The sequence below is a fragment of the Salmo trutta genome, chromosome 10, assembly GCF_901001165.1.
Source record: "Salmo trutta chromosome 10, fSalTru1.1, whole genome shotgun sequence".
NCBI classification, from domain to species: Eukaryota; Metazoa; Chordata; class Actinopteri; order Salmoniformes; family Salmonidae; genus Salmo; species Salmo trutta.
In genome coordinates this window covers 34,726,566-34,753,962 of record NC_042966.1, presented here as the reverse complement: position 1 = coordinate 34,753,962, position 27,397 = coordinate 34,726,566, and the positions used below count along the sequence as shown (strand labels likewise).

The 27,397-nt window shown below is 42.4% G+C and overlaps 1 protein-coding gene across 1 annotated transcript in view; it reads right to left on the bottom strand.

Moving 5' to 3' along the window:
• LOC115200882 (CUB and sushi domain-containing protein 1) overlaps positions 1–27,397 on the bottom strand; it is a 509,589-nt gene that overhangs the window by 178,053 nt on the left and 304,139 nt on the right. The window contains exons 4-5 of the mRNA XM_029763998.1: positions 11,490–11,684; positions 10,472–10,679 (exon numbers count right to left, since the gene is read on the bottom strand). Coding sequence (XP_029619858.1) covers positions 10,472–10,679; positions 11,490–11,684 — 403 coding nt within the window. The remainder of the gene's footprint in view (positions 1–10,471; positions 10,680–11,489; positions 11,685–27,397) is intronic.

Sequence of the window (27,397 nt, the reverse complement as noted above, 5' to 3'; positions counted from 1 at the left end):
TGAAATCGGACACTGTGGTTGGATTAACAAGAAGTTTGAATTTGGCGCCCTGCACTTTCACTGGCTGTTGTCAAATCGATCCCGTTAACGGGATTTGATCCCTAAGAAGTTTTAAGGAGCCTTTTGGTCCTAGACTTGGCACTCCGGTTCTGCTTGCCGTGCGGTAGCAGAGAGAAAAGTCTATGACTTGGGTGACTTGAGTGTTTGACAATTTTTTGGGCCATCCTCTGACACCGCCTGGTATATAGGTCATGGATGTCAGGAAGCCTGGCCCCAGTGATGTACTGGGCCGTACGCATTACCCTCTGTGGCGCCTTACGGTCAGATGCCGATCTGGGGACCCATGCCAAATCTTTTTAGTCTCCTGAGGGGGAAAAGGTGTTGTCATGCCCTCGTCACAACTGTCTTGGTGTGTTTGGACCATGTGGACACCAAGGAACTCTCAACCCACTCCACTTCAGCCCTGTCGATGTTAATGGGTGCCTGATCAGTACCTCCTTTTCCTATAGTCCATGATCAGCTCCTTTGTCTTGCTGACATTGAGGGAGAGGTTGTTGTCCTGGCACCACACTGTCAGGTATCTGACCTCCTTGTAGGCTGTCTCGTCGTTGATCACACATACCACTGTTGTGTCGTCAGCAAACTTAATGATTGTGTTGGAGTTGTGCTTGGCCACGGAGTCGTGAGTGAACAGGGAGTACAGGATGGGACTAAGCATACACCCCTGAGGAGCCCCAGTGTTGAGGATCAGCGTGGCAGATGTGTTGTTGCCTATCCTTACCACCTGGGGGCAGCCCATCAGGAAGTCCAGGATCCAGTTGCAGAGGGAAGTGTTTAGTCCCAGGGTCCTTAGCTTTGTAATGAGCTTTGTGGTCACTATGGTATGGCACGCTGAGCTGTAGTCAATGAACAGCCTTATTACATAGGTGTTCCTTTTGTCCAGGTGGGAAAGGGCAGTGTGGAGTGCGATTGAGATTGCCTCATCTGTGGATCTGTTGGGGCGGTATGCGATTTGGAGTGGGTCTAGGGTTTCCGGCATGATGTTCCTTCGTTAGATTTTAGCTCATATTGCTCTGGCTAGCAGTAGTTGTTGATCTTGATGTTGTTGATGTGCATATAGGGAAAGATAGCCTACCTTTTATGGTTGTTTGATCAATAGGACTGTAAAGTTCCCAAATGTAAGAGGACTTAGCTACATAAGGGCAGAAATCCATTCAGGTGTATTTTGCGGCTTTTGCAGAATGTGTTCTAATGATCTAAAGTCTCGCTGTTGCAACTTCCTGTAAACACACAGTTCAGTGAATGATGGCAGGCCTGTGTGGCAAATGGCTTGTTTGCATAAAGCGGTACAGTAGCTCTGATTGGCGCACTGGTCTGCGTAGACTCCGGGACCTGGATAAGACAGATGTTTTTATTAGGTTGTATTTACTGCAGTGTCTATTAATTGTCCAAAAGCACTGCCTTTTTCCCACTCTATATTTCCATATAATTTTCACAAATGCCTTTGCTAAAGCTTCTTAGGGTTAGCCCCCTTTTTTTCAATTTTCGCCTAAATGACATACCCAAATCTAACTGCCTGTAGCTCAGGCCCTGAAGCAAGGATATGCTTAATATCTGAATTGAATGTAGGAGAATATAACACAATAGATCTGGTAGAAGAAAATACAAAGAAAAACCAACCGGTCTTTTTCTTCCACAATCTTTGAAATGCAGAGAAGGTTCACAGTTCTAGCCATTACTCTGGTTGTTATTCCGATAGTGTCCAGAAGATGGCAGCATTGTATGTGCAAAGTTTCAGATGGATAACTTGAAGTATGAGTGAACGAGAAAACATTTAGTGTGAAGTCCCCAGGTACATTTGGGCAAATCGTGAAGGAGACATTCGCATTCATATTACATTTTTCTGCAAAAATATCATCAAATCTGTATACTTGAACTTTGATTCAGCTTTCCAGGTATTATTAGCCATATTATAAGTTCAACATTTGCATAACAACCAGTTTTCATAACTCTGAATATCCTTATAATTTTTGTCCAAAATTAAAAGGCATGCTGTCATACAAGGTTAGTAGATACATTTTACATTTTACGAATACTCCCGTAAAGCCCAGCTCATTGACTGTCTAGATAGCTTTGTTTGACTCCGATTTGTGCTTATTTGACAACGATAGAGTCATTCAAGTGATGACCGCCCGTGTCATCGGCGTGCCATGAAGGTGTTGCTCTCTAACCAAATATGGTGTCCTAAAGGATATACTACACCCCTAATGATATAGTGAAGTCTTGTTACATTCTAGGATCTCCGAGGAATACATACGAACGTGATTTGACTTGTTGAAACAACGTTTAGGGTGAGATTTTCACAGATTCCTTTCTTTGCAAATTGAACGAGTTGAAATACAAAATGATCGGGCATGCTATCTGGAGCTTTTTAGGATATGAAAAAGGATTTTATCTAACAAAACGACACTTCCTGTTATCTCTGGGACCCTTTGGATGATAAATCAGAGCAAGATTTCAGAATGTAAGTACACACATTTCACCTTCAGAGGTGAATTTATCAAACCTATCGAGGTGAAAAAAGGGTTTGGTTGTTAGGAGCTCTCCTCAAACAATAGCATGACATTTTTTCGCTGTAATAGCTACTGTAAATTGGACAGTGCAGTTATATTAACAATAATTTAAGCTTTCAGCCGAAATAAGACACTTATATGTATCGACATTTGTTGTTTCTCTAAAATCTGCGATCTTGACATAACGCGCTGCATGATTTACAACTGTCCCGTTGACGGGACGCCGATCCTTATACGTAATTCCCAGACATGCTAAGAATTTATGAAAATGTGAAAATTACCATATCTAAGTGCTCGCTTGTCAGAAAAAAACAAAAAAAAGGGTGTCATATCCTTCCTGAGGGTGTATTTGAACAGATTTTAATAAGATTCCATGTTGCTAAAATGCTGTCAGTTCCACTTTAACCTGTTACATCTAGGGGGCAGTAATTTCACGGCTGGATAAAAAACGTACCCGATTTAATCTGATTATTAGTCCTGCCCAGAAACTGGAATATGCATATAATTATTAGCTTTGGAGAGAAAACACTCCAAAGTTTCTGAAACTGTTTGAATGGTGTCTGTGAGTATAACAGAACTCCTATGGCAGGCAAAAACCTGAGATGCTTCTGTTCAGGAAGTACCCTGTCTGAACATTTCTTGCCCTTCTTTATTATCTCTGTCGTTTACAAAGGATCTCTGCTCTTACGTGACACTTCTCACGTCAACAATGGAGTCTCACAGCCCGGGAAAAACAGGAATGATGTCATTCAAAGCCCTGGCTGAAGCACACGAGAGCAAATGCTGAGTGGTCAGTCAATGGACTAAGCCTTAGGCGCGTGACACGCCCCGCCCCCGGCTTTCGGTTTTTTCCTCAGTTTACAGACAGGCAGATTCCCGGTCGGAATATTATCGCTTCTCTACGAGATAAATTGCATAAATATTGGTTTTAAACAGCGGTTGACATGCTTCGAAGTACGGTAATGGAATATTTCGAAATTTTTTGTCATATTTTGCGTCATGCTCGTGGCCGAGATTTAGCGTTGGGATAGTGTCTAGAACGCACGAACAAAACGTCGCTGTTTGGATATAACGATGGATTATTTGGGACCAAACCTACATTTGTTATTGAAGTAGAAGTCCTGGCAGTGTATTCTGATGAAGAACAAGCAAGGTAAGAACATTTTTCTTATAGGAAATGTGATTTTGGTGAAGGCTACACTGGGTGGGTGTCTAAATAGCTAGCCCTGTAACGCCGGGCTATGTACTTACATTATTGCAAAATGTGCTTCATCCGAAAAGCTATTTTAAAATCGGACATATCGAGTGCATAGAGGAGTTCTGTATCTATAATTCTTAAAATAATTGTTATGCTTTTTGTGAACGTTTATCGTGAGTAATTTAGTAAAATCACCGGAAGTGTTCGGTGGGAATGCTAGTTCTGAACGTCACATGCTAATGTAAAAAGCTGGTTTTTGATATAAATATGAACTTGATTGAACAGACATGCATGTATTGTATAACACAATGTCCTAGGTGTGTCATCTGATGAAGATCATCAAAGGTTAGTGCTGCATTTAGATATGGTTTGGGTTTATGTGACATGATATGCTAGCTTGAAAAATGGCTGTGTGATTATTCCTGGCTGGGTACTCTGCTGACATAATCTAATGTTTTGCTTTCGCTGTAAAGCCTTTTTGAAATCGGACAGTTTGGTTAGATAAAGGAGAGTCTTGTCTTTAAATAGCTGTAACATAGTCATATGTTTGAAAAGTGTAAGTTTTCGGATTTAGAGGAGTTTGAATTTCGCGCCCCGCCCATCATTGGATATTGGAGCAGACGTTCCGCTAGCGGAACGTGTAGATGTAAGAGGTTTTAAGCAAGCTTTTGAAACTTTTGGGTGACATCAACATTGATTTTAACAGCTCAAGTCGAAAATATCCCTTGTGCTGACGGTATCTCAGGGAGAGTTGGGATATAAAAAAATATATAATTCCAATTCACATGTGTATTAATACACACTTGTACATGTGTGAAATAGGAACAAATATAAGCACCCACCAAATTATAGTATTATTGGTTTCATTTGAATCACATTTATGAATTAAATAAATAATCTTGACATTGGCTAAAGAGTTCAATAATGAAATGAACATATTTATTGTGCTATGAAGAGTGACAAAATCTGTCATGACAGCTTGTCAGGCACCTGCCTGCCAGGATCATGTGGTGGAAATTGCTTCAGGAAAGCCTTTCAGGGAGCTCCCTAAGAGCACAATATGTATCAGGCATCAATACAGGAATTTGATCACCTGTCAGTTGTCAATCTTGTTCACCAGGTCTCATTCCTTCATGTCTGTTTGTATATCAATCACAAGTCCTTACCTCTTGTGTCAACGACGTATCAGTGACCAATATATAATATTTTATAATCGTATTCATTTGTCTGAGTTTAATTAATTCAGACAGAAGCAACCCGTCTGACATGGTTCCTCCTGGCACCAGAGGGCGGCAGAGACCGCCTAGAGACTTTTATTGGACTCAGGTGTGTTATTATTTCATGATTGTGTCCCTGTTAAAAGAGGTGTGTTTTCTGTGGTCCTTTGCAGAAGCTTGAATTGTTTACTGTGTGTGTTCATTTGTGTCCTGAGTGAGTGGTTGAGACTTAGTGTTTGCTGTTTTTTCCCCCAAGTGTACTGTGATCCTGAGGCTACTGTTTCTCAGTCAAGTATTATGTTTATCCTTAACCACTGATTCCTCATCTGGTCTCTTCTCTGCTCCTGGGTCCAACCTCACCACGTCACACTGTCAACTCCATGTGAAGTGTCATTATAAAGTCAGCAAAAAAAGAAAAGTCTCTTTCTCAGGACCCTGTCTTTCAAAGATCATTCATAAAAATCCAAATAACTTCACAGATCTTCATTGTAAAGGGTTTTAACACTGTTTCCCATGCTTGTTCAATGAACCATAAACAATTAATGAACATGCACCTGTGGAACGGTCGTTAAGACACTAACAGCATACAGACGGTAGGCAATTAAGGTCAGAGTTATGAAAACTTAGGACACTAAAGAGGCCTTTCTACTGACTCTGAAAAACACCAAAGGAAAGATGCCGAAGGTCCCTGCTCATCTGCGTGAACGTTCCTTAGGCATGGTGCAAGGAGGCATGACGACTGCAGATGTGGCCAGGGCAATAAATTGCAATGTCCGTACTATGAGATGCCTAAGACAGCGCTACAGGGAGACAGGACGGACAGCTGATCATCCTCACAGTGGCAGACCACGTGTAACAACACCTACACAGGATCGGTACATCCGAACATCACACCTGCGGGTCAGGTACAGGATAGCAACAACAACTGCCTGAGTTACACCAAGAATGCACAATCCCTCCATCAGTGCTCAGACTGTCCGCAATAGGCTGAGAGACGCTGGACTGAGGGCTTGTAGGCCTGTTGTAAGGAAGATCCTCACCAGACATCACCGGCAACAACGTCGCCTATGGGCACAAACCCACTGTCGCTGGACCAGACAGGACTGACAAAAAGTGATCTTCACTGACAAGTCGCGGTTTAGTCTCACCAGGGGTGAAGGTCGGATTTGTGTTTATCGTCGAAAGAATGAGCGTTACACCGAGGCTTGTACTCTGGAGCGGGATCAATTTGGAGGTGGAGGGTTCGTCATGGTCTGGGGCGGTGTGTCACAGCATCCTCGGACTGAGCTTGTTGTCATTGCAGGCAATCTCAATGCTGTGCGTTACAGGGAAGACATCCTCCTCCCTCATGCAGTACCCTTCCTGCAGGATCATCCTGACATGACCCTCCAGCATGACAATGCCACCAGCAATACTGCTCGTTCTGTGCGTGATTTCCTGCAAGACAGGAATGTCAGTGGTCTGCCATGGCCAGCGAAGAGCCCGGATCTCAATCCCATTGAGCACGTCTGGGACCTGTTGGATCGGAGGGTGAGGACTAGGGCCATTCCCCCCAGAAATGTCCGGGAACTTACAGGTGCCTTGGTGGAAGATTGGGGTAACATCTCACAGCAAGAACTGGCAAATCTGGTGGAGTCCATGAGGAGGAGATGCACTGCAGTACTTAATGCAGCTGGTGGCCACAACAGATACTGTTACTTTTGATTTTGACCCCCCCTTTGTTCAGGGACACATTATTCCATTTCTGTTAGTCACATGTCTGTGGAACTTGTTCAGTTTATGTCTCAGTTGTTGTATCTTATTATGTTCATACAAATATTTACACATGTTTGCTGAAAATAAACGCAGTTGACAGTGAGAGGACATTTCTTTTTTTACTGAGCTTACATGTATCATTCTACGAATAGAGTGCATTTTGGGTTGTGTAATTTCGTCAGAAATAACTATTTATTTCAACTTTTTTTAACATTCTGTCATAAAGAGCACGTGTTTTCAACTTCATAACAAATCTCGAGGTTAAAAAAAGAAAAATTACTATAAATTGACAGGGTTGACCTTACAAGGTTGGCATTTCTAGCCTATCTATCTATGGGTATTATGCTCAAAGCACTCAGTTGTCCACCACAAAACACCAGAAAATGGCCAAAAGAGTAGAACTAGCTCATCTGGATTTACACTGTGGTTTGACTATTATGTTGAATGTTAGTTTTACCATTTTAAAACAAGAGTTCAGTTCACGGTACAGAGTTGACCTTAAAGCTGAGGGACAAATGTAAAATAATCACTATTCACATTAAATAAGTAAAATCTTTAGAAATTACTTTATCAAAGCAACAACATAACTAGGGCTTTACAATGATGATGAAAATGTGAGGAAATATTTGGGTTAAGTGAGTTAAAATAGTCCCAGAAGTGGGATTTTCAAAGAAAACAAATAACTTATTTTATTGCATAATGACATTTTTAACAATAGATGCACTATTGTAAAGTGGTTGTCCTACTGGATATTATAGGTGAATGCACCAATTTGTAAGTCGCTCTGGATAAGAGCGTCTGCTAAATGACTTAAATGTAATGTAAATGTAGATTAGTTACAGCATAGACAGGGCCGCCAGAAAACGTGTGGCGAGGCGGCATTTACCACAGCACTTTTTAATCAGGTGTGGCAACACCACACCACTTTTAATTTAGTTTAATAAAATTATCGACGCAAAGCTTTAAAAAGAGGGGCAAAATGCTGTTTTTTAGATCGATTTGCCTCATGATTTGTCAACTCGAGCACAATCTCTCTGTTATGGATGAGCTGTAGTTTTTTAATTGAATTTGCAGACAGGCCCCAAAAAATATTCTCTCTTGGCCACTGTGGTTCTTAAAATATATCCTTCCAGTGTACATAGCTACGTGAGAGAGAAACCCCTCTTATTGAATTCTAACTACATATACAGATGTGAAATGCTTGTGAGATGGTTGCTTTATTGTAAATGGGATATTATGTGACATAACTACCAATTAATTTGCCATAATTATATTATTCTGTTTACTGCATCGGATGTAATTCATCACCCAGCTGTGTGCAAACAAAAAACATAATGAAAGCAAACATGCTGCTGTTTTTTGACGCCAACCCACCACTGGTGTGCATGGCCAAAGAGCTATATTTTCATGTCATCTCACCATAGCACCAGTTCCAATCTAAGTGCCAATGCCATTTATCTAACAAACTCCAGGCGGTGCTATGGTCAGATGACATGAAAATAGTGCTATAATGCCATCCACATTAGTGGTGGGTTTGGCAGAAGCATATTCAGAAAAGTTCCTCAAACCTTCGGTAAAATAAGCATAGTGGTTTGTTGAAGTCCAGAATAATTATACTATTCAGTATAAATATTACTTGGGAGTCAAAGCAAATACTACATGTTGCTAATTAGACATTGTTGTTCCACGAATAGAGTGCCTTTCATGTCCTTCAGACATTATGTGCGTACATTTTGATAAAACACTCAATTTAACAGTTGGCTCAAATACATCTATGCTGTAACTAATCTAAACCATGTAAAACATTTCAATAGCAGTGTGTTTTTATTAAAACCATTTAAACCATTTAACCCCAAGATTTTCCCTCGTTTTCACCATCATTGTAAAGTCCTTGCTATTTTGTTGCTTTGGGAAAGTCATATCTAAAGATGTTTAATGTGAATAGTGCTACATTTACATTTGTCCCCCAGCTTTAAAGTCAACCCTATACCGTGAGCTGAACTCTTGTTTCAATATGGTAAAACTATTCCTTTAAAATATATATTTTTCAAAAATAACATTCAAAATAATATTCAAAGCATATGCAGAAAAGTACTTGGGACTTTCAACGGGACATGAAACCCATTGAAAACCTGTGGTTTGAATTCAAGATGGCAGTCCATGATGGCAGTCCATAAGCACAGAGGATGGATATCAATTATCTGGAAAGATTCTGTATGGAGGAATGGTCTAAGATCCCCCCCAATGTGTCCTCCAAACACATAAAACATTTTAAGAAAAAGATTCAGTGTCATTAGCCTGAAAACAGGGGTGCCAATAGTTTTGACCAATTGATTTTTAAGATTTTACTCGTTAAACAAAATATTTCTCTTAATTTCCCAACTTTTTGGAGTATACAATATTATTTATTCTATCCAGTCTTTTTTGCTCATCTTTATCAAGGGTACGAATAGTTATGGACCCCACTGTATCATGAGATGGTGCAGTAATGCAGTTATTCATAAAAATATATATACAAAAATATGTTTTGTTGTCACATACACCAGATAGGTGCAGTGAAATGTGTTGTTGTACAGGGTCATAGTAGTACGGCACACTTGGAACAAATTAGGGTTTAGTGCCTTGCTCAAGGGCACATTGGCAGATTTTTCACCTTGTCGGCTCAGGTATTCAAACCAGCAACATTTCGGTTACTGGCCCAACGCTCTAACTGCTAGGCTACCTGCCGCCACTACTGCCATTATATCATGAAACTAATATGATATCGATATTGTACTGAACATTTTTACTGACATTTATACAGATTTTCCATATCGGTGGTGACCACTAGTGTTATAGTGTGGACACTATATAAATAATTACATTGAATATGTATTGTACTTACCTGCAGTACAGTATGATTGCTATGCATGTGTGCATGGTTATTATTGGCATTGACCGTGACCTTTCCCCTTGGATGATGTCATCACCCCGAGTCGGATCTGTAGAATGTGACTCTACCACATGTTGAGTGGGCTGTATCGTTTGGCTGTATTTGCACCGTTTGTACATGGCTGTACACCTTTTATTTCTTAAGTTGAAAGTAAAGGAAAGTAATATTGAAATGCGTGTGGGCATTCCTTGTCAAGTTACTACAACTAGTGTGAAGGACGTTGGAATGAGGATGTCCTAAAATGGACATTTAAATGGAATTCCCTAACAGAAATGGAAGCCTAATCAACAGTCTTCACAGGTAGTTTCAACAGTTTTCACAGGCTGTGTATGTGTTTAAATACAGATATTTCATCCCGTTCTGCTCAGAACACACTATATATAGTGCTCTGCATTGCAGTAGCATTCCGTTGACAATAGGCCTTGAATATTATTTTGTCAAGGAATTCTCAAATGAACCGGTTATTGAAGAGTCAGGTTTCAAGACCTGAAATGTCACAGCTCTTGACAGGACAAACTTAAACATTATTATCTATTCTCCAAAAGTGGTGTGAGGTCCTGTACAACTTTAGTGACTCATCTTTGCATTCTCTCAATTGAAAATAAAGGTCTGTTATTGACATACTGGGATCAACCGTGTAACACAAAAACACTAACTTACATAGCTTTGATACATTTGTGAATCACCATAAATTACTTTTCTAGCAATCAGCAGAGCAGTGATGCCATGACAGCTGCCACCATTAGAATACAAGGAATTAGGTGCTTTAATTATATTGTGTTTGTTAATTACTTACCATATTGATGGTGCCTCAGTCCCACTTATCTCCAGGAAGTCGTATCTGTCTTCCAGCTGGAAATCGCTGAAGACTAGGGCGATGGTGTCCCCTGGTTCAGCCAGAATACTCCATGTGCAGTCTGCATTATTCTCATACTCTGAGGGGAAGTGTGGACTTGATATCGTCCCCGTTGTTCCCCTCAATGTCCCACCACAAGCTCCTTCGGCTAAAATTAAGAAAATAAGTGTGAGACAATTGCATTAATGACTGGGTCACAACTTGCTCTTCTAAAATAAATCAGTCTCGACTGAGTCCTGACTCTCTATTGTTCCAGCTCCTATTGAGTGGACAAATATTTACTAGTAAGAGATAAAGGTTTTACAGCAACTAAGATTGGCCTTGTTCCTGACACAAGATTGGCAAATCTGTCAAATAAATGTGGTTGTTGTTGCAAGTGGAACAACCAAAACAGTGGCCATTGGAAGCTACTGCCTTGTGACCTTCCTAAGACCTCTAAAACCTATGATTTGATACTTCAGGTTCAAGGATAATCCAGGATCAACACAGCTAAATGACGATCCAGGATCAACACAACTAAATGATGATCCAGGATCAACACAACTAAATGATGATCCAGGATCAACACAACTAAATGATGATCCAGGATCAACACAACTAAATGATGATCCAGGATCAACACAACTAAATGTTGATCCAGGATCAACACAACTAAATGTTGATCCAGGATCAACACAACGAAATGACGATCCAGGATCAACACAACTAAATGACGATCTAAGATCAACACAACTAAATGATGATCCAGGATCAACACAACGAAATGACGATCCAGGATCAACACAACTAAATGACAATCCAGGATCAACACAACTAAATGACGATCTAAGATCAACACAACTGAATGATGATCCAGGATCAATACAACTAAACGATGATCTAGGATCAATGCAGCTAAATGATGATCCAGGGAATTTCTTACGCTCCAAACAGTATTGTAAAATAATATGTGTCTTACCTCGACAAAATGGTGCTGGAAAGTCCCATGATGCACCGGTACCTGGACTCACAATACAAGTGAGTGCAGCATGTCCCTCCAGTATATATCCCATGAGACAACTGTAACGGATCTTGTCTCCAATGTTGTACCTTGTTCCATGAATTACTCCTTTTGGTATCAACCCTGGATTTCCGCATGTGTGACTTGGTAGCACTGAAAAACAAAACAAAAGATACTACTTTTAACTCCATTTTCAAATCAGATGACACCACAATACTGGTCCAGCACCAAGATAACTTCAGGTCCTCATCACCCACAAGAATATAAGAGTTCCATACTCAGCCACCTCTGTTCTGTCACAACAGTGGAGTCAACATCCATCTTTCACAAAGACAATTTGAAGGTCAATTATATAATATTGTGTAGTTCTGCTAGTCAGTTTTTATGGTTACATTTACTGTTCCACTTTATTTGTACACTGAACAAAAGTATAAACACAACATGCAACAATTTCAAAGGTTTTACTGAGTTACAGTTCATGTAAGGAAATCAGTAACTCTACGGATTTCACATGACTGGTAGGGGTGTGGATCAGAAAACCAGTCAGTATCTGGTGTGACCACCATTTGTCTCATGCAGCGAGATACATCTCCTTCGCATAGAGTTGATCAGGCTCTTGATTGTGGCCTGTGGAATGTTGTCCCACTCCTCTTCAATGGCTGTGTAAAGTTGGTGGGAACTGGAACACGTTGCATCCCAAACATGTTCAATGGGTGACATGTCTGTTGAGTATTTAGGCCATGGAAAAACTGGGAAATGTTGTGTACAGATCCTTGATACATGGGGTAATGTATTATCATGCTGGCGGTGGTTGAATGGCATGACAATGGTCCTCAGGATCTCATCATGGTATCTCTGTGCATTCAAATTGCCATCGATAAAATGCAATTGTGTTCATTGTCCTTAGCTTATGCCAGCCCATACCATAACCCCACTGCCACCATGGGACACTCTGTTCACGGAGAGCACACTTCTCCAGGGTGCCAGTGGCCATCGAAGGTCAGTTACGACATAGAACAGCAGCCAGGTCAAGACCTTGGTGAGGACGACGAGCACGCAAACGATCTTCACTGAGACGGTTTCTGACAGTTTGTGCAGAAATTCTTCGGTTTTTCAAACCTACAGTTTCATCAGTTATCTGGGTGGTTGGTCTCAGAAGATCCCGCAGGTGAAGAAGCCTGATGTGGAGTTCCTGGGCTGGCGTGGTTACACGTGGTCTGCGGTTGAGAGATCTGTTGGATGTACTGCCAAATTCTCTAACACGATGTTGGAAGCGGCTTATGGTTGAGAAATTAACATTCAATTCACTGGCAACAGCTCTGGTGGACATTACTGCAGTCAGCATGCCAACTGCACACACATAGAGTGGCCTTTGATTGTCCCCAGCACAAGGTGCACCTGTGTAATGATCAAGCTGTTTAATCGGCTTCTGGATATGCCACATTTCTTAGGTGAATGTATTATCTTGGCAAATGGTGCCAGGAAAATGACCTCTCCCTCAACATCAACAAAATGAAGGAGCTGATTGTGGACTTCAGGAAACAGCAGAGGGAGCACACCCTTATCCACATCGACAGGACCGCAGTAGAGAAGGTGGAAAGCTTCAAGTTCCTCGGCGTACACATCACTGACATCTGGAATGGTCCACCCACATAGACAGTGTGGTGAGGCTGAAGAAATTTGGCTTGGCACCTAAGACTCTCACAAACGTTTACAGATGCACAATTGAGGGCATCCTGTTGGGCTGTATCACAACCTGATATGGCAACTGCACTGCCCGCAACCACAGTGCTCTCCAGAGGGTGGTGCGGTCTGCCCAAAGCATCACCGGGGGCACACTGCCTGCCCACCAGGACACCTACAGCACCTGATGTCACAGGAAGGCCAAAAAGATCATCAAGGACATCAACCACCCGAGCCACGGCCTGTTCACCCCGCTATCATCCAGAAGGCGAGGTCAGTACAGGTGTATCAAAGCTGGGACCGAGAGACTGGAAAAACAGCTTCTATCTCAAGGCCATCAGACTGTTAAATAGCCATCACTAGGCGGCTTCCACCCGGTTACGTAACCCTTCACCTTAGAGGCTGCTGCCCTATATACATAGACTTGAAATCACTGGCCACTTAAATAATGGAACACTTGTCACTTTAATAATGTTTACATACTGCTTTACTCATCTCATATGTATATACTGTATTCTATTCTACTGTATTTTAGCCAATGCCACTAGAAACACAACCATTTCTATTCACCCGCAATAACATCTGCTAAATATGTGTATGTGACAAATACAATTTGATTTGATTTGATGCTCTCTAACAGGATTTAAAAAATGCGTGCACAAAATTTGAGATAAATAATATTTTTGTGCATATGGAATCTTTTCTTTCTTTTCATGAAACATGGGACCAACATTTTATGTGTTGGGTTTATATTTTTGTTCAGTACATTTGAATTAGACTAAGCTTAAATGTGGTAAAGTCTCTGTTTCAGGAGAACTACAACATTGTAACTAGAAAGAGGTTAATTCATTGCTGAAGTATTTAAACATGCATCATTTATTCATTTATTTTGTTAGTTGAAAGAATTCAAATCGAATGGAATGCATCAATGTTCTCACACATAAATAAAAAGTCACTAGGGTAAAATGAAAACATGATCGATCTTTAAACAAAACATTGCCTGTCTTGTAGAATAAAACATCTCTACTTCGGCACAGCCCAACAGATACCACAAATAAGGGACTGTATTCATATTTTATTGTACATTATGCAAGTAACAGTTTTCTTGATTTTTAAGATATGTTCCAAAACCTCAACTTCCAGGGATCATGTCAAAGAGCATTGTTACATCCTGTCAACTCCTAAACAACTGTGTCAAACAACACATATCAGCCTTGGGACCAGTCTGCCACACAAAATAAGAGGGAAACATTATTTTACCCTACCACTGAGAATTGCTTTAATCTACACTTCTGATGGAATTCTGGATCGAATTTTGATACTTTATGACAGAAATAGAACATCATCAAATTATATATATATTACAGAATACTATATATATCAGCATTATCTCAAAGACAGATGGACAGTGCTTCAAGTTTACTAGACCCTTTATTTTTTCCCTCATTTCATCTAAGGCACCTAAGTCATGGATATTCCGGCTTAATTCAAATACATGTAAGTCGATATAAATAAATAACTGCATGCCCCAAATGCAAATGCTGCCTCCTTAGTACTCCGTTCTGTGGACCTATGAAATAACTACCTCTGTGCTGATTAAAGCTTGAATGAGCTAAATGTCTAATTGCAGTTCCTAACTGGAAATAAAATCCATGGGGTACTGAAAGCCTGATACAAGCCCCCAGGTTCAGTCTGGTGGCTGAGACCTCCCCCCGCCGCCTTTCCCTTATGAATCAGACCGTCTCTGCCACACTGCTAAACCAGTGGATCAAACCGTCTCTGCCACACTGCTAAACCAGTGGATCAGACCATCTCTGCCACACTGCTAAACCAGTGGGACCGTCTCTGTCACACTGCTAAACCAGTGGGACCGTCTCTGCCACACTGCTAAACCAGTGGGACCGTCTCTGTCACACTGCTAAACCAGTGGATCAGACCGTCTCTGCCACACTGCTAAACCAGTGGATCAGACCGTCTCTGCCACACTGCTAAACCAGTGGATCAGACCGTCTCTGCCACACTGCTAAACCAGTGGATCAGACCGTCTCTGCCACACTGCTAAACCAGTGGGACCGTCTCTGCCGCACTGCTAAACCAGTGGATCAGACCGTCTCTGCCACACTGCTAAACCAGTGGATCAGACCGTCTCTGCCACACTGCTAAACCAGTGGATCAGACCGTCTCTGCCACACTGCTAAACCAGTGGATCAGACTGTCTCTGCCACACTGCTAAACCAGTGGATCAGACCGTCTCTGCCACACTGCTAAACCAGTGGATCAGACTGTCTCTGCCACACTGCTAAACCAGTGGATCAGACCGTCTCTGCCACACTGCTAAACCAGTGGGACCGTCTCTGCCACACTGCTAAACCAGTGGATCAGACCGTCTCTGCCACACTGCTAAACCAGTGGGACCGTCTCTGCCACATTGCTAAACAAGTGGATCAGACTGTCTCTGCCACACTGCATCAGACCATCTCTGCCACACTGCATCAGACCGTCTTTGCCACACTGCATCAGACCGTCTTTGCCACACTGCATCAGACCGTCTCTGCTACACTGCTAAACAAGTGGATCAGACCGTCTCTGCCACACTGCTAAAACAGTGGGACCGTCTCTGCCACACTGCTAAACCAGTGGATCAGACTGTCTCTGCCACACTGCTAAACCAGTGGGACCGTCCTTGCCACACTGCTAAACCAGTGCATCAGACCGTCTCTGCCACACTGCTAAACAAGTGGATCAGACCGTCTCTGCCACACTGTTAAACCAGTGGATCAGACAGTCTCTGCCACACTGTTAAACCAGTGGGACCGTCTCTGCCACATTGCTAAACAAGTGGATCAGACCGTCTCTGCCACACTGCTAAACCACTGCATCAGACCATCTCTGCCACACTGCATCAGACCGTCTCTGCCACACTGCATCAGACTGTCTCTGCCACACTGCATCAGACCGTCTTTGCCACACTGCATCAGACCGTCTCTGCTACACTGCTAAACAAGTGGATCAGACCGTCTCTGCCACACTGCTAAAACAGTGGGACCGTCTCTGCCACACTGCTAAACCAGTGCATCAGACCGTCTCTGCCACACTGCTAAACAAGTGGATCAGACAGTCTCTGCCACACTGCTAAACCAGTGGATCAGACAGTCTCTGCCACACTGCTAAACCAGTGGATCAGACTGTCTCTGCCACACTGCTAAACCAGTGGATCAGACTGTCTCTGCCACACTGCTAAACCAGTGGATCAGACCGTCTCTGCCACACTGCATCAGACCGTCTCTGCTACACTGCTAAACAAGTGGATCGGACCGTCTCTGCCACACTGCTAAACCAGTGGGATCGTCTCTGCCACACTGCTAAACCAGTGGGACCGTCTCTGCCACACTGCTAAACCAGTGGATCAGACCATCTCTGTCACACTGCTAAACCAGTGGATCAGACCGTCTCTGTCACAGTACTGTCCTGCTTTAGACAAAACAAGCATAGGTACCGTACATACACTAATGTTAATATAAACACATGAGTAACGAAGAGAAGACTGTAAAGCTGCACAATTTGCATAACCTACATCCCCTAAAAGGTGTAAAATGACCAGGATTGGTTAAGATCTAGAAGACGTTTTAAAAAGAGTTTGAAATCCAGCAGTTTTCTGGCTACATCGCATGCACTATGTATCAGCACGGTTGTAATCAAAACCCTCATAAATTATTCCCGCCTTCGGATGGATGCTTCACCATTTGGGATTTTGAAATAAATGCTGTAACTGGTATTGGGAGTAATATAGTCTCTTTTTAGCACTGTCAAAACGAGGCTCCCAGCCTTCTTCTGAATCAAGGGATTACTACAAACACACCATTGTAATGGCTACATGAGCGAAGATGCAGTAGTTGACAGATAATGTGAAGATTTTGAGACACTCCAGATTTTTTAGATTAAATAGTTATCTCATAGCTTGAATTCTATTAGCAACATTCAAGAGAAGCAGACAAAAAATATAGGCCAAATTATTTTACAATGTGAAAATGTAAATTAGAATAAGAAGGCCTACAGACAGAAAATTACGCCCATTGCTTGGCTGGTTCCCAGAATAGCCCTGTGCAAGATCACCACCAGACTCTTCATCAACCCCGCTCTCTGACCACCTTACTCTGATCAAGCCATGAACTGTCCCTTTCCATCTTTGGAGGATGCATGCACTCAAAGACTTGGCCTCTATTGGTTGACCTAGCCAACAATAATGATGTATCAAGTACTTTGAGATTGCCATGAAAAGCACTATAGACATTAAATAAATTATTAGTATTATTAAATCATGAGCAACAGCCTTTGGTGGAAAACAACGTGTTACAGTATGTATGGTGTTTATTATTAAGGCCCATGGCACATCTTCCAAATAAAATTGAGATTTCCTGAAGGAATGACTCACTTTCCTTTCCTCCCCATGCCAAATATACAGAGACTGATATTTCACCCTTAAAGGGAAAATCCACTCAAAAACGATCTTTTGTTTTTTCTGTTCATTAGTCTACAGTTGATACTATCCCAAAATGTTTTGCATGTCAGCAATCAAGTTAAGATACAAAACTTTAAAAAAGCTAATTGTCTCTGGCTCTATGGACACTCACTGGACTCTACTCACACATACTACACTGACTCTCCAACACACACATACACACACACACTACAGTCCATTCGAAAAGTATTCAGACAACTTGACTTTTTCTACATTTTGTTATGTTACAGCCGTATTCTTTTTCCTCATCAATCTACACACAATACCCCATACTGACAAAGCAACAAAAAAAAAAATTCAAAAATGTTGCAAATATATTACAAATAAAAAACGGAAATATCACATTTACACAAGTATTCAGACCCTTTACTCAGTACTTTGTTGAAGCAACTTTGGCAGCGATTACAGTCTCGAGTCTTCTTGGGTATGATGCTACAAGCTTGGTACACCTGTATTTGGGGAGTTTCTCCCATTCTTCTCTGTAGATCCTCTCAAGCTCCATCAGATTGGAAGGGGAGTGTCGCTGCACAGCTATTTTCAGAACTGTCCATAGATGTTCAATCGGGTTCAAGTCTGGGCTCTGGGCGGGTCACTCAAGGACATTCAGAGACTTGTCCTGAAGCCACTCCTGTGTTGTTTTGGCTGTGTGCTTAGGGTCGTTGTCCTGTTGGAAGGTGAACAATTGCCCCAGTCTGAGGTCCTGAGTGCTCTGAAGCAGGTTTTCATCAAGGATCTCTCTGTACTTTGCTCCGTTCATCTTTCCCTCGATGATCCTGACTAGTTTCCCAGTCCCTGCCACTGAAAAACATCCCCACAACATGATGCTGCCACCACCATGCTTCACCGTAGGTATGGTGCCAGGTTTCCTCCAGACGTGACGCTTGGCATTCAGGTCAAAGAGTTCAATCTTGGTTTCATCAGACCAGAGAATCTTGAAAATTCCAAGCGGACTGTCATGTGCCATTTACTGAGTAGTGGCTTCCGTCTGCCCATTCTACCATAAAGGCCTGATTCGTGGAGTGCTGCAGAGATGGTTGTCCTTCTGGAAGGTTCTCCCATCTCCACAAACGAACTCTAGAGCTCTGTCAGAGTGACAATTGGCTTCTTCGTCACCTCCCTGACCCCCAATTGCTCAGTTTAGCCGGGCAGCCAGCTCTATGAAGAGTCTTGGTGGTTCCAAACTTCTTCCATTTAAGAATGATGGAAACCACTGTGTTCTTGCGGACCTTCAATGCTGCAGACATTTTTTAGTACCCTTCCCCAGATCTGTGCCTCGACACAATCCTGTCTCAGAGCTCTATGGACAATTCCTTCAACCTCATGGCTTGGTTTTTGCTCTGACATGCACTGTCAACTCTGGGACCTTATATAAACAGGTGTGTGCCTTTCCAAACTTTTCCCAAACATTTCTTAAAAGCAACTTTTGCTTTGTCATTATGGGGTATTGTGTGTAGATTGATGAGGCAAAAAATATATTTTATCAATTTTAGAATAAGGCTGTAATGTAACAAAATTTGGAAAAAGTGAAGGGGTCTGAATATTTTCCGAATGCACTGTACAGTACATACGCTCACACACACAGAACACACACACACACATATTGATGACACACACACTTTCACACTCTTCATATATGCTGCTACTCCATTTATTATTTATCCTGATTGCCTAGTCACTTTTTCCCCTACCTACATGTACATAAACTCAGCAAAAACAGAAACGTCCTCTCACTGTCAACTGCGTTTATTTTCAGCAAACTTAACGTGTAAATATTTGTATGACCATAACAAGATTTAACAGCTGAGACATAAACTGAACAAGTTCCACAGACATGCGACTAACAGAAATTGAATAATATGTCCCTGAACAAAGGAGGGGTCAAAATCAAAACTAACAGTCAGTATCTGGTGTGGCCACCAGCTTCATTAAGTACTGCAGTGCATCTCCTCTTGGACTGCACCAGATTTGCCAGTTCTTGCTGTGAGATATTACCTCACTCTTCCACCAAGGCACCTGCAAGTTCCCGGACATTTCTGGGAGGGATGGTCCTAGCCCTCACCCTCCGATCCAACAGGTCCCAGACGTGCTCAATGGGATTGAGATCAGGGCTCTTCGCTGGCCATGGCAGAACACCGACATTCCTGTCTTGCAGGAAATCACGCACAGAACGAGCAGTATGGCTGGTGGCATTATCATGCTGGAGGGTCATGTCAGGATGAGCCTGCAGGAAGGGTACCACATGAGGGAGGAGGATGTCTTCCCTGTAACGAACAGCGTTGAGATTGCCTGCAATGACAAAAAGCTCACTCCGATGATGCTGTGACACACCGCTTCAGACAATGACGAACCCTCCACCTCAAAATTGATCCCGCTCCACAAGCCTCGGTGTAGTGCTCATTCCTTTGACGATAAGCGCAAATCCGACCATCACCCCCGGTGAGACAAAACTGCGACTTGTCAGGGAAGAGCACTTTTTGCCAGTCCTGTCTGGTCCAGCGACGGTGGGTTTGTGCCCATAGGCAACGTTGTTGCCGGTGATGTCTGGTGAGGACCTTCCTTACAACAGGCCTACAATACCTCAGTCCAGCCTCTCTCAGCATATTGCGGACAGTCTGAGCACTGATGGAGGGATTGTGCATTCCTGGTGTAACTCGGACAGTTGTTGTTGCCATCCTGTACCTGTCCCGGATGTGTGATGCTCAGATGTACCGATCCTGTGCAGGTGTTGTTACACATGGTCTGCCACTGCAAGGATGATCAGCTGTCCGTCCTGTCTCCCTGTCGCGCTGTCTTAGGCGTCTCACAGTACAGACATTGCAATGTATTGCCCTGGCCACATCTGCAGTCCTCATGCCTCCTTGCAGCATGCCTAAGGCACGTTCACGCAGATGAGCAGGGACCCTGGGCGTCTTTCCGTTGTTGTTTTCCAGAGTCAGTAGAAAGGCCTCTTTAGTGTTTTCATAACTGTGACCTTAATTGCCTAAAGTCTGTAAGCTGTTAGTGTCTTAATGACCGTTCCACAGGTGGATGTTCATTAATTGTTTATGGGTTCATTGAACAAGCATTGAACATGGGAAACAGTGTTTAAACCCTTTACAATGAAAATCTGTGAAGTTATTTGGATTTTTATGAATGATCTTTGAAAGACAGGGTCCTGAAAAACTGACCTTTCTTTGCTGAGTTTACAACCTCAATTACCGCAACTACCTCATACCCCTGCACATTGACTTGGTAGTCTTGTTAATGTAATTTTATTGTGTTACTATTTCCCTTTACATGTTCTTACTTTTTAACCCTACATTGTTGGGAAAGGGCTTGTAAGTAAGCATTTCACTGTAAAGCCTACACCTGTTGTATTCGGGGCATGTGACAAAATTAATTTGATTTTATTTTATAAAAAATACGAATATAGAGTTTTGATGTGGATTTTTCCTTTAATGCAGAAATCAATGGAAGGCTTTCTGTCTAAATAAATGTTTGTGTCTTTAAATTCTGTCACAGCTGAGGGGCATTTATTATGCAGTGTTGTTCACTTTGCATGCACTTTTTGAGACTTTGTTTTATGTCTCACCCTGACACTTCCTTCTCTGTCATCATGCTTTCTCTGTCTCCACATAGCATTTTTAGATAAAAAATGTTGATTCCTTCATGTGTGCTGACAGGATAGTGATTGCATAATGAACCTCATTGATTTATTTTTTCATAATTGTTCGTCAGTTTCATCCTCTTAATGACGAGACAAGACCAAGTCATTCATTTAAGCCATTATTCATGTGAAGATCTGTTTGTTTTCAAAGGTGAAGAATAAACTCTCTAATTCCAATATACAGTACATGCACTTCCTCATTACAGGGTGCTCAATGAGGAACACAAGTTGGTTTTCAAGTAGGCCTAGATTTAAACAATTACCTATGATGTGAAAATGATGGGCATCCATTAAGATCTATCGGCCTCCACAACAAATTTACACTTTTTAACGACCTCTGAAATTACAGAAAATGCACTGTCAACAGACTGGATTTGCTTCCCTTCGCTGACTGCCCAAACGGATTGCATCACTAGCCAGCTAAATGTAACATCCCCTGCAGTTTCTTTTGGTTCACAGAAGAGGGCTACTCCAGAACTGCTCACTGTTGGAGATGTGATGAGAAGCAACCTTGCAGTCCCTCACACTCACTATCAATGTGTAGAATCAAGATGGCGCCGACAGAGATGGTTGCCTCGTTTCGAGTCCTTAGGAAACTATACAGTATTTAGTTTTTTTATGTTTTATTTCTTACATTGTTACCCCAGGAAATCTTAAGTCTTATTACATACAGCCGGGAAGAACTATTGGATATAAGAGCGACGTTAACTTACCAACATTATGACCAGGAATATACGACTTTCCTGAAGCGGATCCTCTGTTTGGACCATCACCCAGGACAATGGATCTAATCCCAGAAGCCGACCCAAAACAATGGCGACACAGAAGGGGCCGACGGAGAGGCCTCCTGGTCAGGCTCCGTAGACGTGCACATCGCCCACCGATCCCGAGGATACTACTCACCAATGCCCAGTCTCTTGACAACAAGGTAGCCGAAATTTGAGCAAGGGTTGCCTTCCAGAGAAACATCAGAAATTGTAACATTCTCTGTTTCACAGAAACATGGCTCTCTCGGGATATATTGTCGGAATATGTTCAGCCCCCGTTCTTCTCCATGCATCGCGCCGACAGAGATAAACACCTCTCTGGGGAGAGGAAGGGCAGGGGTGTATGCTCCATGATTAACGACTCATAGTGTAATCATAACAACATACAGGAACTCAAGTCCTTCTGCTCACCCGACCTAGAATTCCTTACAATCAAATGCCGGCCATATTATCTCCCAAGAGAATTCTCAGCAGTTATCGTCACAGCTGTGTACATACCCCCTCAAGCAGACACCAAGACGGCCCTCAAGGAACTTCACTGGACTCTATGTCAACTGGAAACCATATATCTTGAGGCTGCATTTATTGTAGCTGGGGATTTTAACAAAGCAAATTTGAGAAGGCTACCTAAATTCTATCAGCATATTGATTGCACTACGTGCGGGGGGTAATACACTTGATCCCTGCTACTCTAACTTCCGCGAGGCATACAAAGCCCTTCCCCGCCCTCCCTTCATCAAATTCAACCACGACTCCATCTTGTTCCTACCGTCGTATAGGCAGAAACGCAAACAGGATGTACCAGTGACTAGAACCATTCAACGCTGGTCTGACCAATTGGAATCCACGCTTCAAGATTGTTTTGATCACACGGACTGGGATATGTTTCGGTCAGCCTTAGAGAACAACATTGATCAATACGCTGACTCGATGGGAGAGTTTATAAGGAAATGCATTGGAGATGTTGTACCCACTGTGACTATTAAAACCTACCCTAACCAGAAACTGTGGATGGATGGCAGCATTCGCACAAAACTGAAAGCGTGAACCATCGCATGGAAAAAGGTCTGGGAATATGGCTACACTATAAATAGTGTAGTTATTCCCTCCGCAAGGCAATCAAACAAGCGAAATGCCGGTACAGGGACAAAGTGGAGTCGCAATTCAATGACTCAGACACGAGACGTATGTGGCAGGGTCTACAGGAAATCCCAGACTACAAAAAGAAAACCAGCCATGGTCAACCCACGTCACGCTTCCAGACAAACTAAACACCTTCTTTGCCCGCTTTGAGGATAATACAGTTCCACCATCGCGACCCGCTAACCAGGACTGCGCCCCCCCCCCCTCTCCTTCTCCGTGGCCAACGTGAGTAAAACATTTAAACATCTTAACCCTTGCAAGTCTGCTGGCCCAGAAGGCATCCTTAGCCATGTCCTCAGAGCATGCACAGACCAACTGGCTTGTGTGTTTACGGACATATTCAATCGCTCCCTATCCCAGTCTGATGTCCCCATATGCTTCAAGATGGCCACCATTGTTCCTGTACCCAAAAAGGCAAAGATAACTTAACTAAATGAGTACTGCCCCATAGCACTCACTTCTGTCATCATGAAGTGCTTTGAGAGACTAGTCAAGGATCATATCACTTCCACCTTACCGGCCATCTAAGACCCACTTCAGTTTGCATACCGCCCCAACAGGTCCACAGACAATGCAATCACCATCACACTGCACACTGCCCTATCCCATCTGGATAAGAGGAATACCGATGTAAGAATGCTGTTCATTGACAACAGTTCAGCATTCAACACCATAGTACCCTCCAAGCTCATCATCAAGCTGGAGGCCCTGGGTCTCAACCCCGCCCTGTGCAACTGGGTCCTGGACTTTCGCCCCAGGTGGTGAAGGTAGGAAACAACATCTCCACTTCGCTGACACTCAACACTGGGGCCCCACAAGAGTGCATGCTCAGCCCCCTCCTGTACTCCCTGTTCACCCATGACTGCGTGGCCATGAATGCCTCCAACTCAATCATCAAGTTTGCAGATGACACAACAGTAGTGGGCTTGACTACCAACAACAACGAGACAGCCTATAGGGAGGAGGTGAGGGCACTCGGAGTGTGGTGTCAGGAAAACAACCTCTCACTCAACATAAAAAAACAAAGGAGATGATCATGGAATTCAGGAAACAGCAGAGGGAGCACCCCCCTATCCACATCGAAAGGACATCAGTAGAGAAGGTGAAAAGTTTTAAGTTCCTCGGCATACACATCACATCAAGGCTGCATTGAAACAATGACCAGTAAATAATCCAAGACCAGCTCAGTTAATCCCTACCATTGTGACAATGAGTTGACATAATGCTGCATCAAATGTACATGATTTTAGGGGCATTGGCAAACACAATGTAAGTAATTTAATTTATGTACCCCTAATTGCACTGAATACATCTGTTTATCCTACAGCTATTGTAAGCAGTAATCATGAGCCTATAAACCAGGTTTACACTGTTAGCACTGAGGCGGTGTGCAATAGTAGGAAGACCACTTTATGCAGCCCACCTTGCACTTTCAGCTCCAGTGTAAATAACATGAGTAAGTCTACCTCTGATAAGCTTCCCAGTAAAGCATTAAAAACAATCAAGCAAAACAGAAAAGTGCTAAAAATAACCCATATTAACATATGTTGCCTAAGAAACAAGGTCCATGAAGTCAATAACTTGCTTGTAACAGATAACATTCATATTCTGACTATCTCTGAAACTCACTTAGAATATACCTTTGATAATACAGTGGTAGCAATACATGGTTATAACATCTACCAAAAATACAGAAATGCCAACGGAGGCGGTGTTGCGGTCTATATTCAGAACCACATTCTTGTAAAGCTTAGAGACGACCTAATGTTAAATAATGTTGAAGTAATATGGCTACAGGTTCATCTGCCTCACCTAAAGCCCATTCTTGTGGGAAGCTGCTATAGACCACCAAGTGCTAACAGTCAGTATCTGGATAATATGTGTGAAATGCTTGATAATGTATGTGATATCAACAGAGAAGTGTATTTTCTGGGTGATTTAAATATTGACTGGCTATCATCAAGTTGCCCACTCAGGAAAAAACTTCAAACTGAAAATGACTACAAACTGAGGGATGAGGTAAAAGGTATGGCAATTAAGTCTGGCAGCCCAACGGATTGGCAAACGTACTGCAAATTAAGAAATCATGTGACTAAACTAAAGAAAAAGAAACTACACTATGAAACAATAATAAATTATATAAAGAATGATAGTAAAAAGCTTTGGGACACATTAAATGACATTTTGGGGAAAAAAAGCCAACTCAGCTCCTTCATTTATTGGTTCAGATGGCTCATTCATCACAAAGCCCACTGATATTGCAAACTACTTTAATGACTTTTTCATTGCCAAGAAAAGCAAATGTAGGGATGACATGCCAGCAACAAACACTGCCACTACACATCCAAGTATATCGGACCAAATTATGAAAGACAAGAATTGTACTTTTGAATTCTGTAAAGTCAGTGTGGAAGAGGTGAAAAAAGTATTGTCTATCAACAATGACAAGCCACCAGGGTCTGACAATGTAGATGGAAAATTACTGAGGATAATATCAGACGATATTGACACTCCTATTTGCCACATCTTCAATTTAAGCCTACTAGAGAGCGTGTGCCCTCAGGTCTGGAGGGAAGCTAAAGTCATTCCGCTACCCAAGGATAATACACCCCCCTTTACTGTCTCAAATAGCCAACCAATCAGCCTGGAAACTTCAGGAAAAAATTGTGTTTGACCAGATACAATGCTATTTTACAGTAAACAAATTGAAAACAGAATTTCAGCATGCTTATAGGGAAGGACACTCAACAAGCACAGCACTTACACAAATGACTGATGATTGGCTGAGAGAAATTGATGATCAAATTATTGTGTGGGCTGTCTTAGACTTCAGTGCAGCTTTTGACATTATCGATCATAGTCTGCTGCTGGAAAAACGTATGTGTTATGGCTTTACACCTGCTGCTATAATGTGGATAAAGAGTTACTTGTCTAACAGAACACAGAGGGTGTTCTTTAATGGAAGCCTATCAAATAAAGAATCAGGAATTCCCCAGGGTAGCTGTTTCGGCCCCTTGCTTTTTTCAGTTTTTACTAACAACATGCCACTGACTTTGAGTGAAGCCAGCGTTTCTATGTATGTGGATGATTCAACACTATACACGTCAGCTACTATAGCTACTGAAATTACTGCAACACTCAACAAAGAGCTGCAGTTAGTTTCAGGGTGGGTGGCAAGGAATAAGTTTGCCCTAAATATTTCTAAAACTAAAAGCATTGCATTTGGAACAAAACACTCACTAAACCTTAAACCTCAACTAAATCTTGTAATAAATAATGTGGAAATTGAGCAAGTTGAGATGACTAAACTGCTTGGAGTAACACTAGATTGTAAACTGGCATGGTCAAAACATATTGATGCAGTAGTAGCTAAGATGGGGAGAAGTCTGTCTATAATAAAGCGATGCTCTGCCTTCTTAACAACACTATTAACAAGGCAGGTCCTACAGGCCCTAGTTTTGTCGCACCTTGACTACTGTTCAGTCATGTGGTCAGGTGCCACAAAAAATAACTTAGGAAAATTGCAATTGGCTCAGAACAGGGCTTGCACGGCTGGCCCTTGAATGTACACAGAGAGCTAATATTAATAATATGCATGTCAATCTGCTAATATTAATAATATGCATGCCAATCAATGTTGGACTCCAGGAAGAGTAGATGCTCTGCCTTCTTAACAACACTATTAACAATGCAGGTCCTACAGGCCCTAATTTTGTAGCACCTTGACTACTGTTCAGGCATGTGGTCAGGTGCCACAAAAAAGGACTTGCATGTCAATCAATGTTGGACTCCAGGAAGAGTAGCTGCTGCTTTGGCAGCAGCTAATGGGGATCCATAATAAATACAAATACAGACAAACTGAAATGGTCCACCCACACAGACAGTGTGGTGAAAAAGGCGCAACAGCGCCTCTTCAATTTCAGGAGGCTGAAGAAATTTGGCTTGTCACCCAAAACCCTGACAAACTTTTACAGATGCAATTGAGAGCATCCTGTCAGGCTATATCACAGCCTGGTATGGCAACTGCACCGCCGTCAACCGCAAGGCACTCCAGAGGGTGGTGCGGTCTGCACAACACATCACCGGGGGCAAACTACCTGCCCTCCAT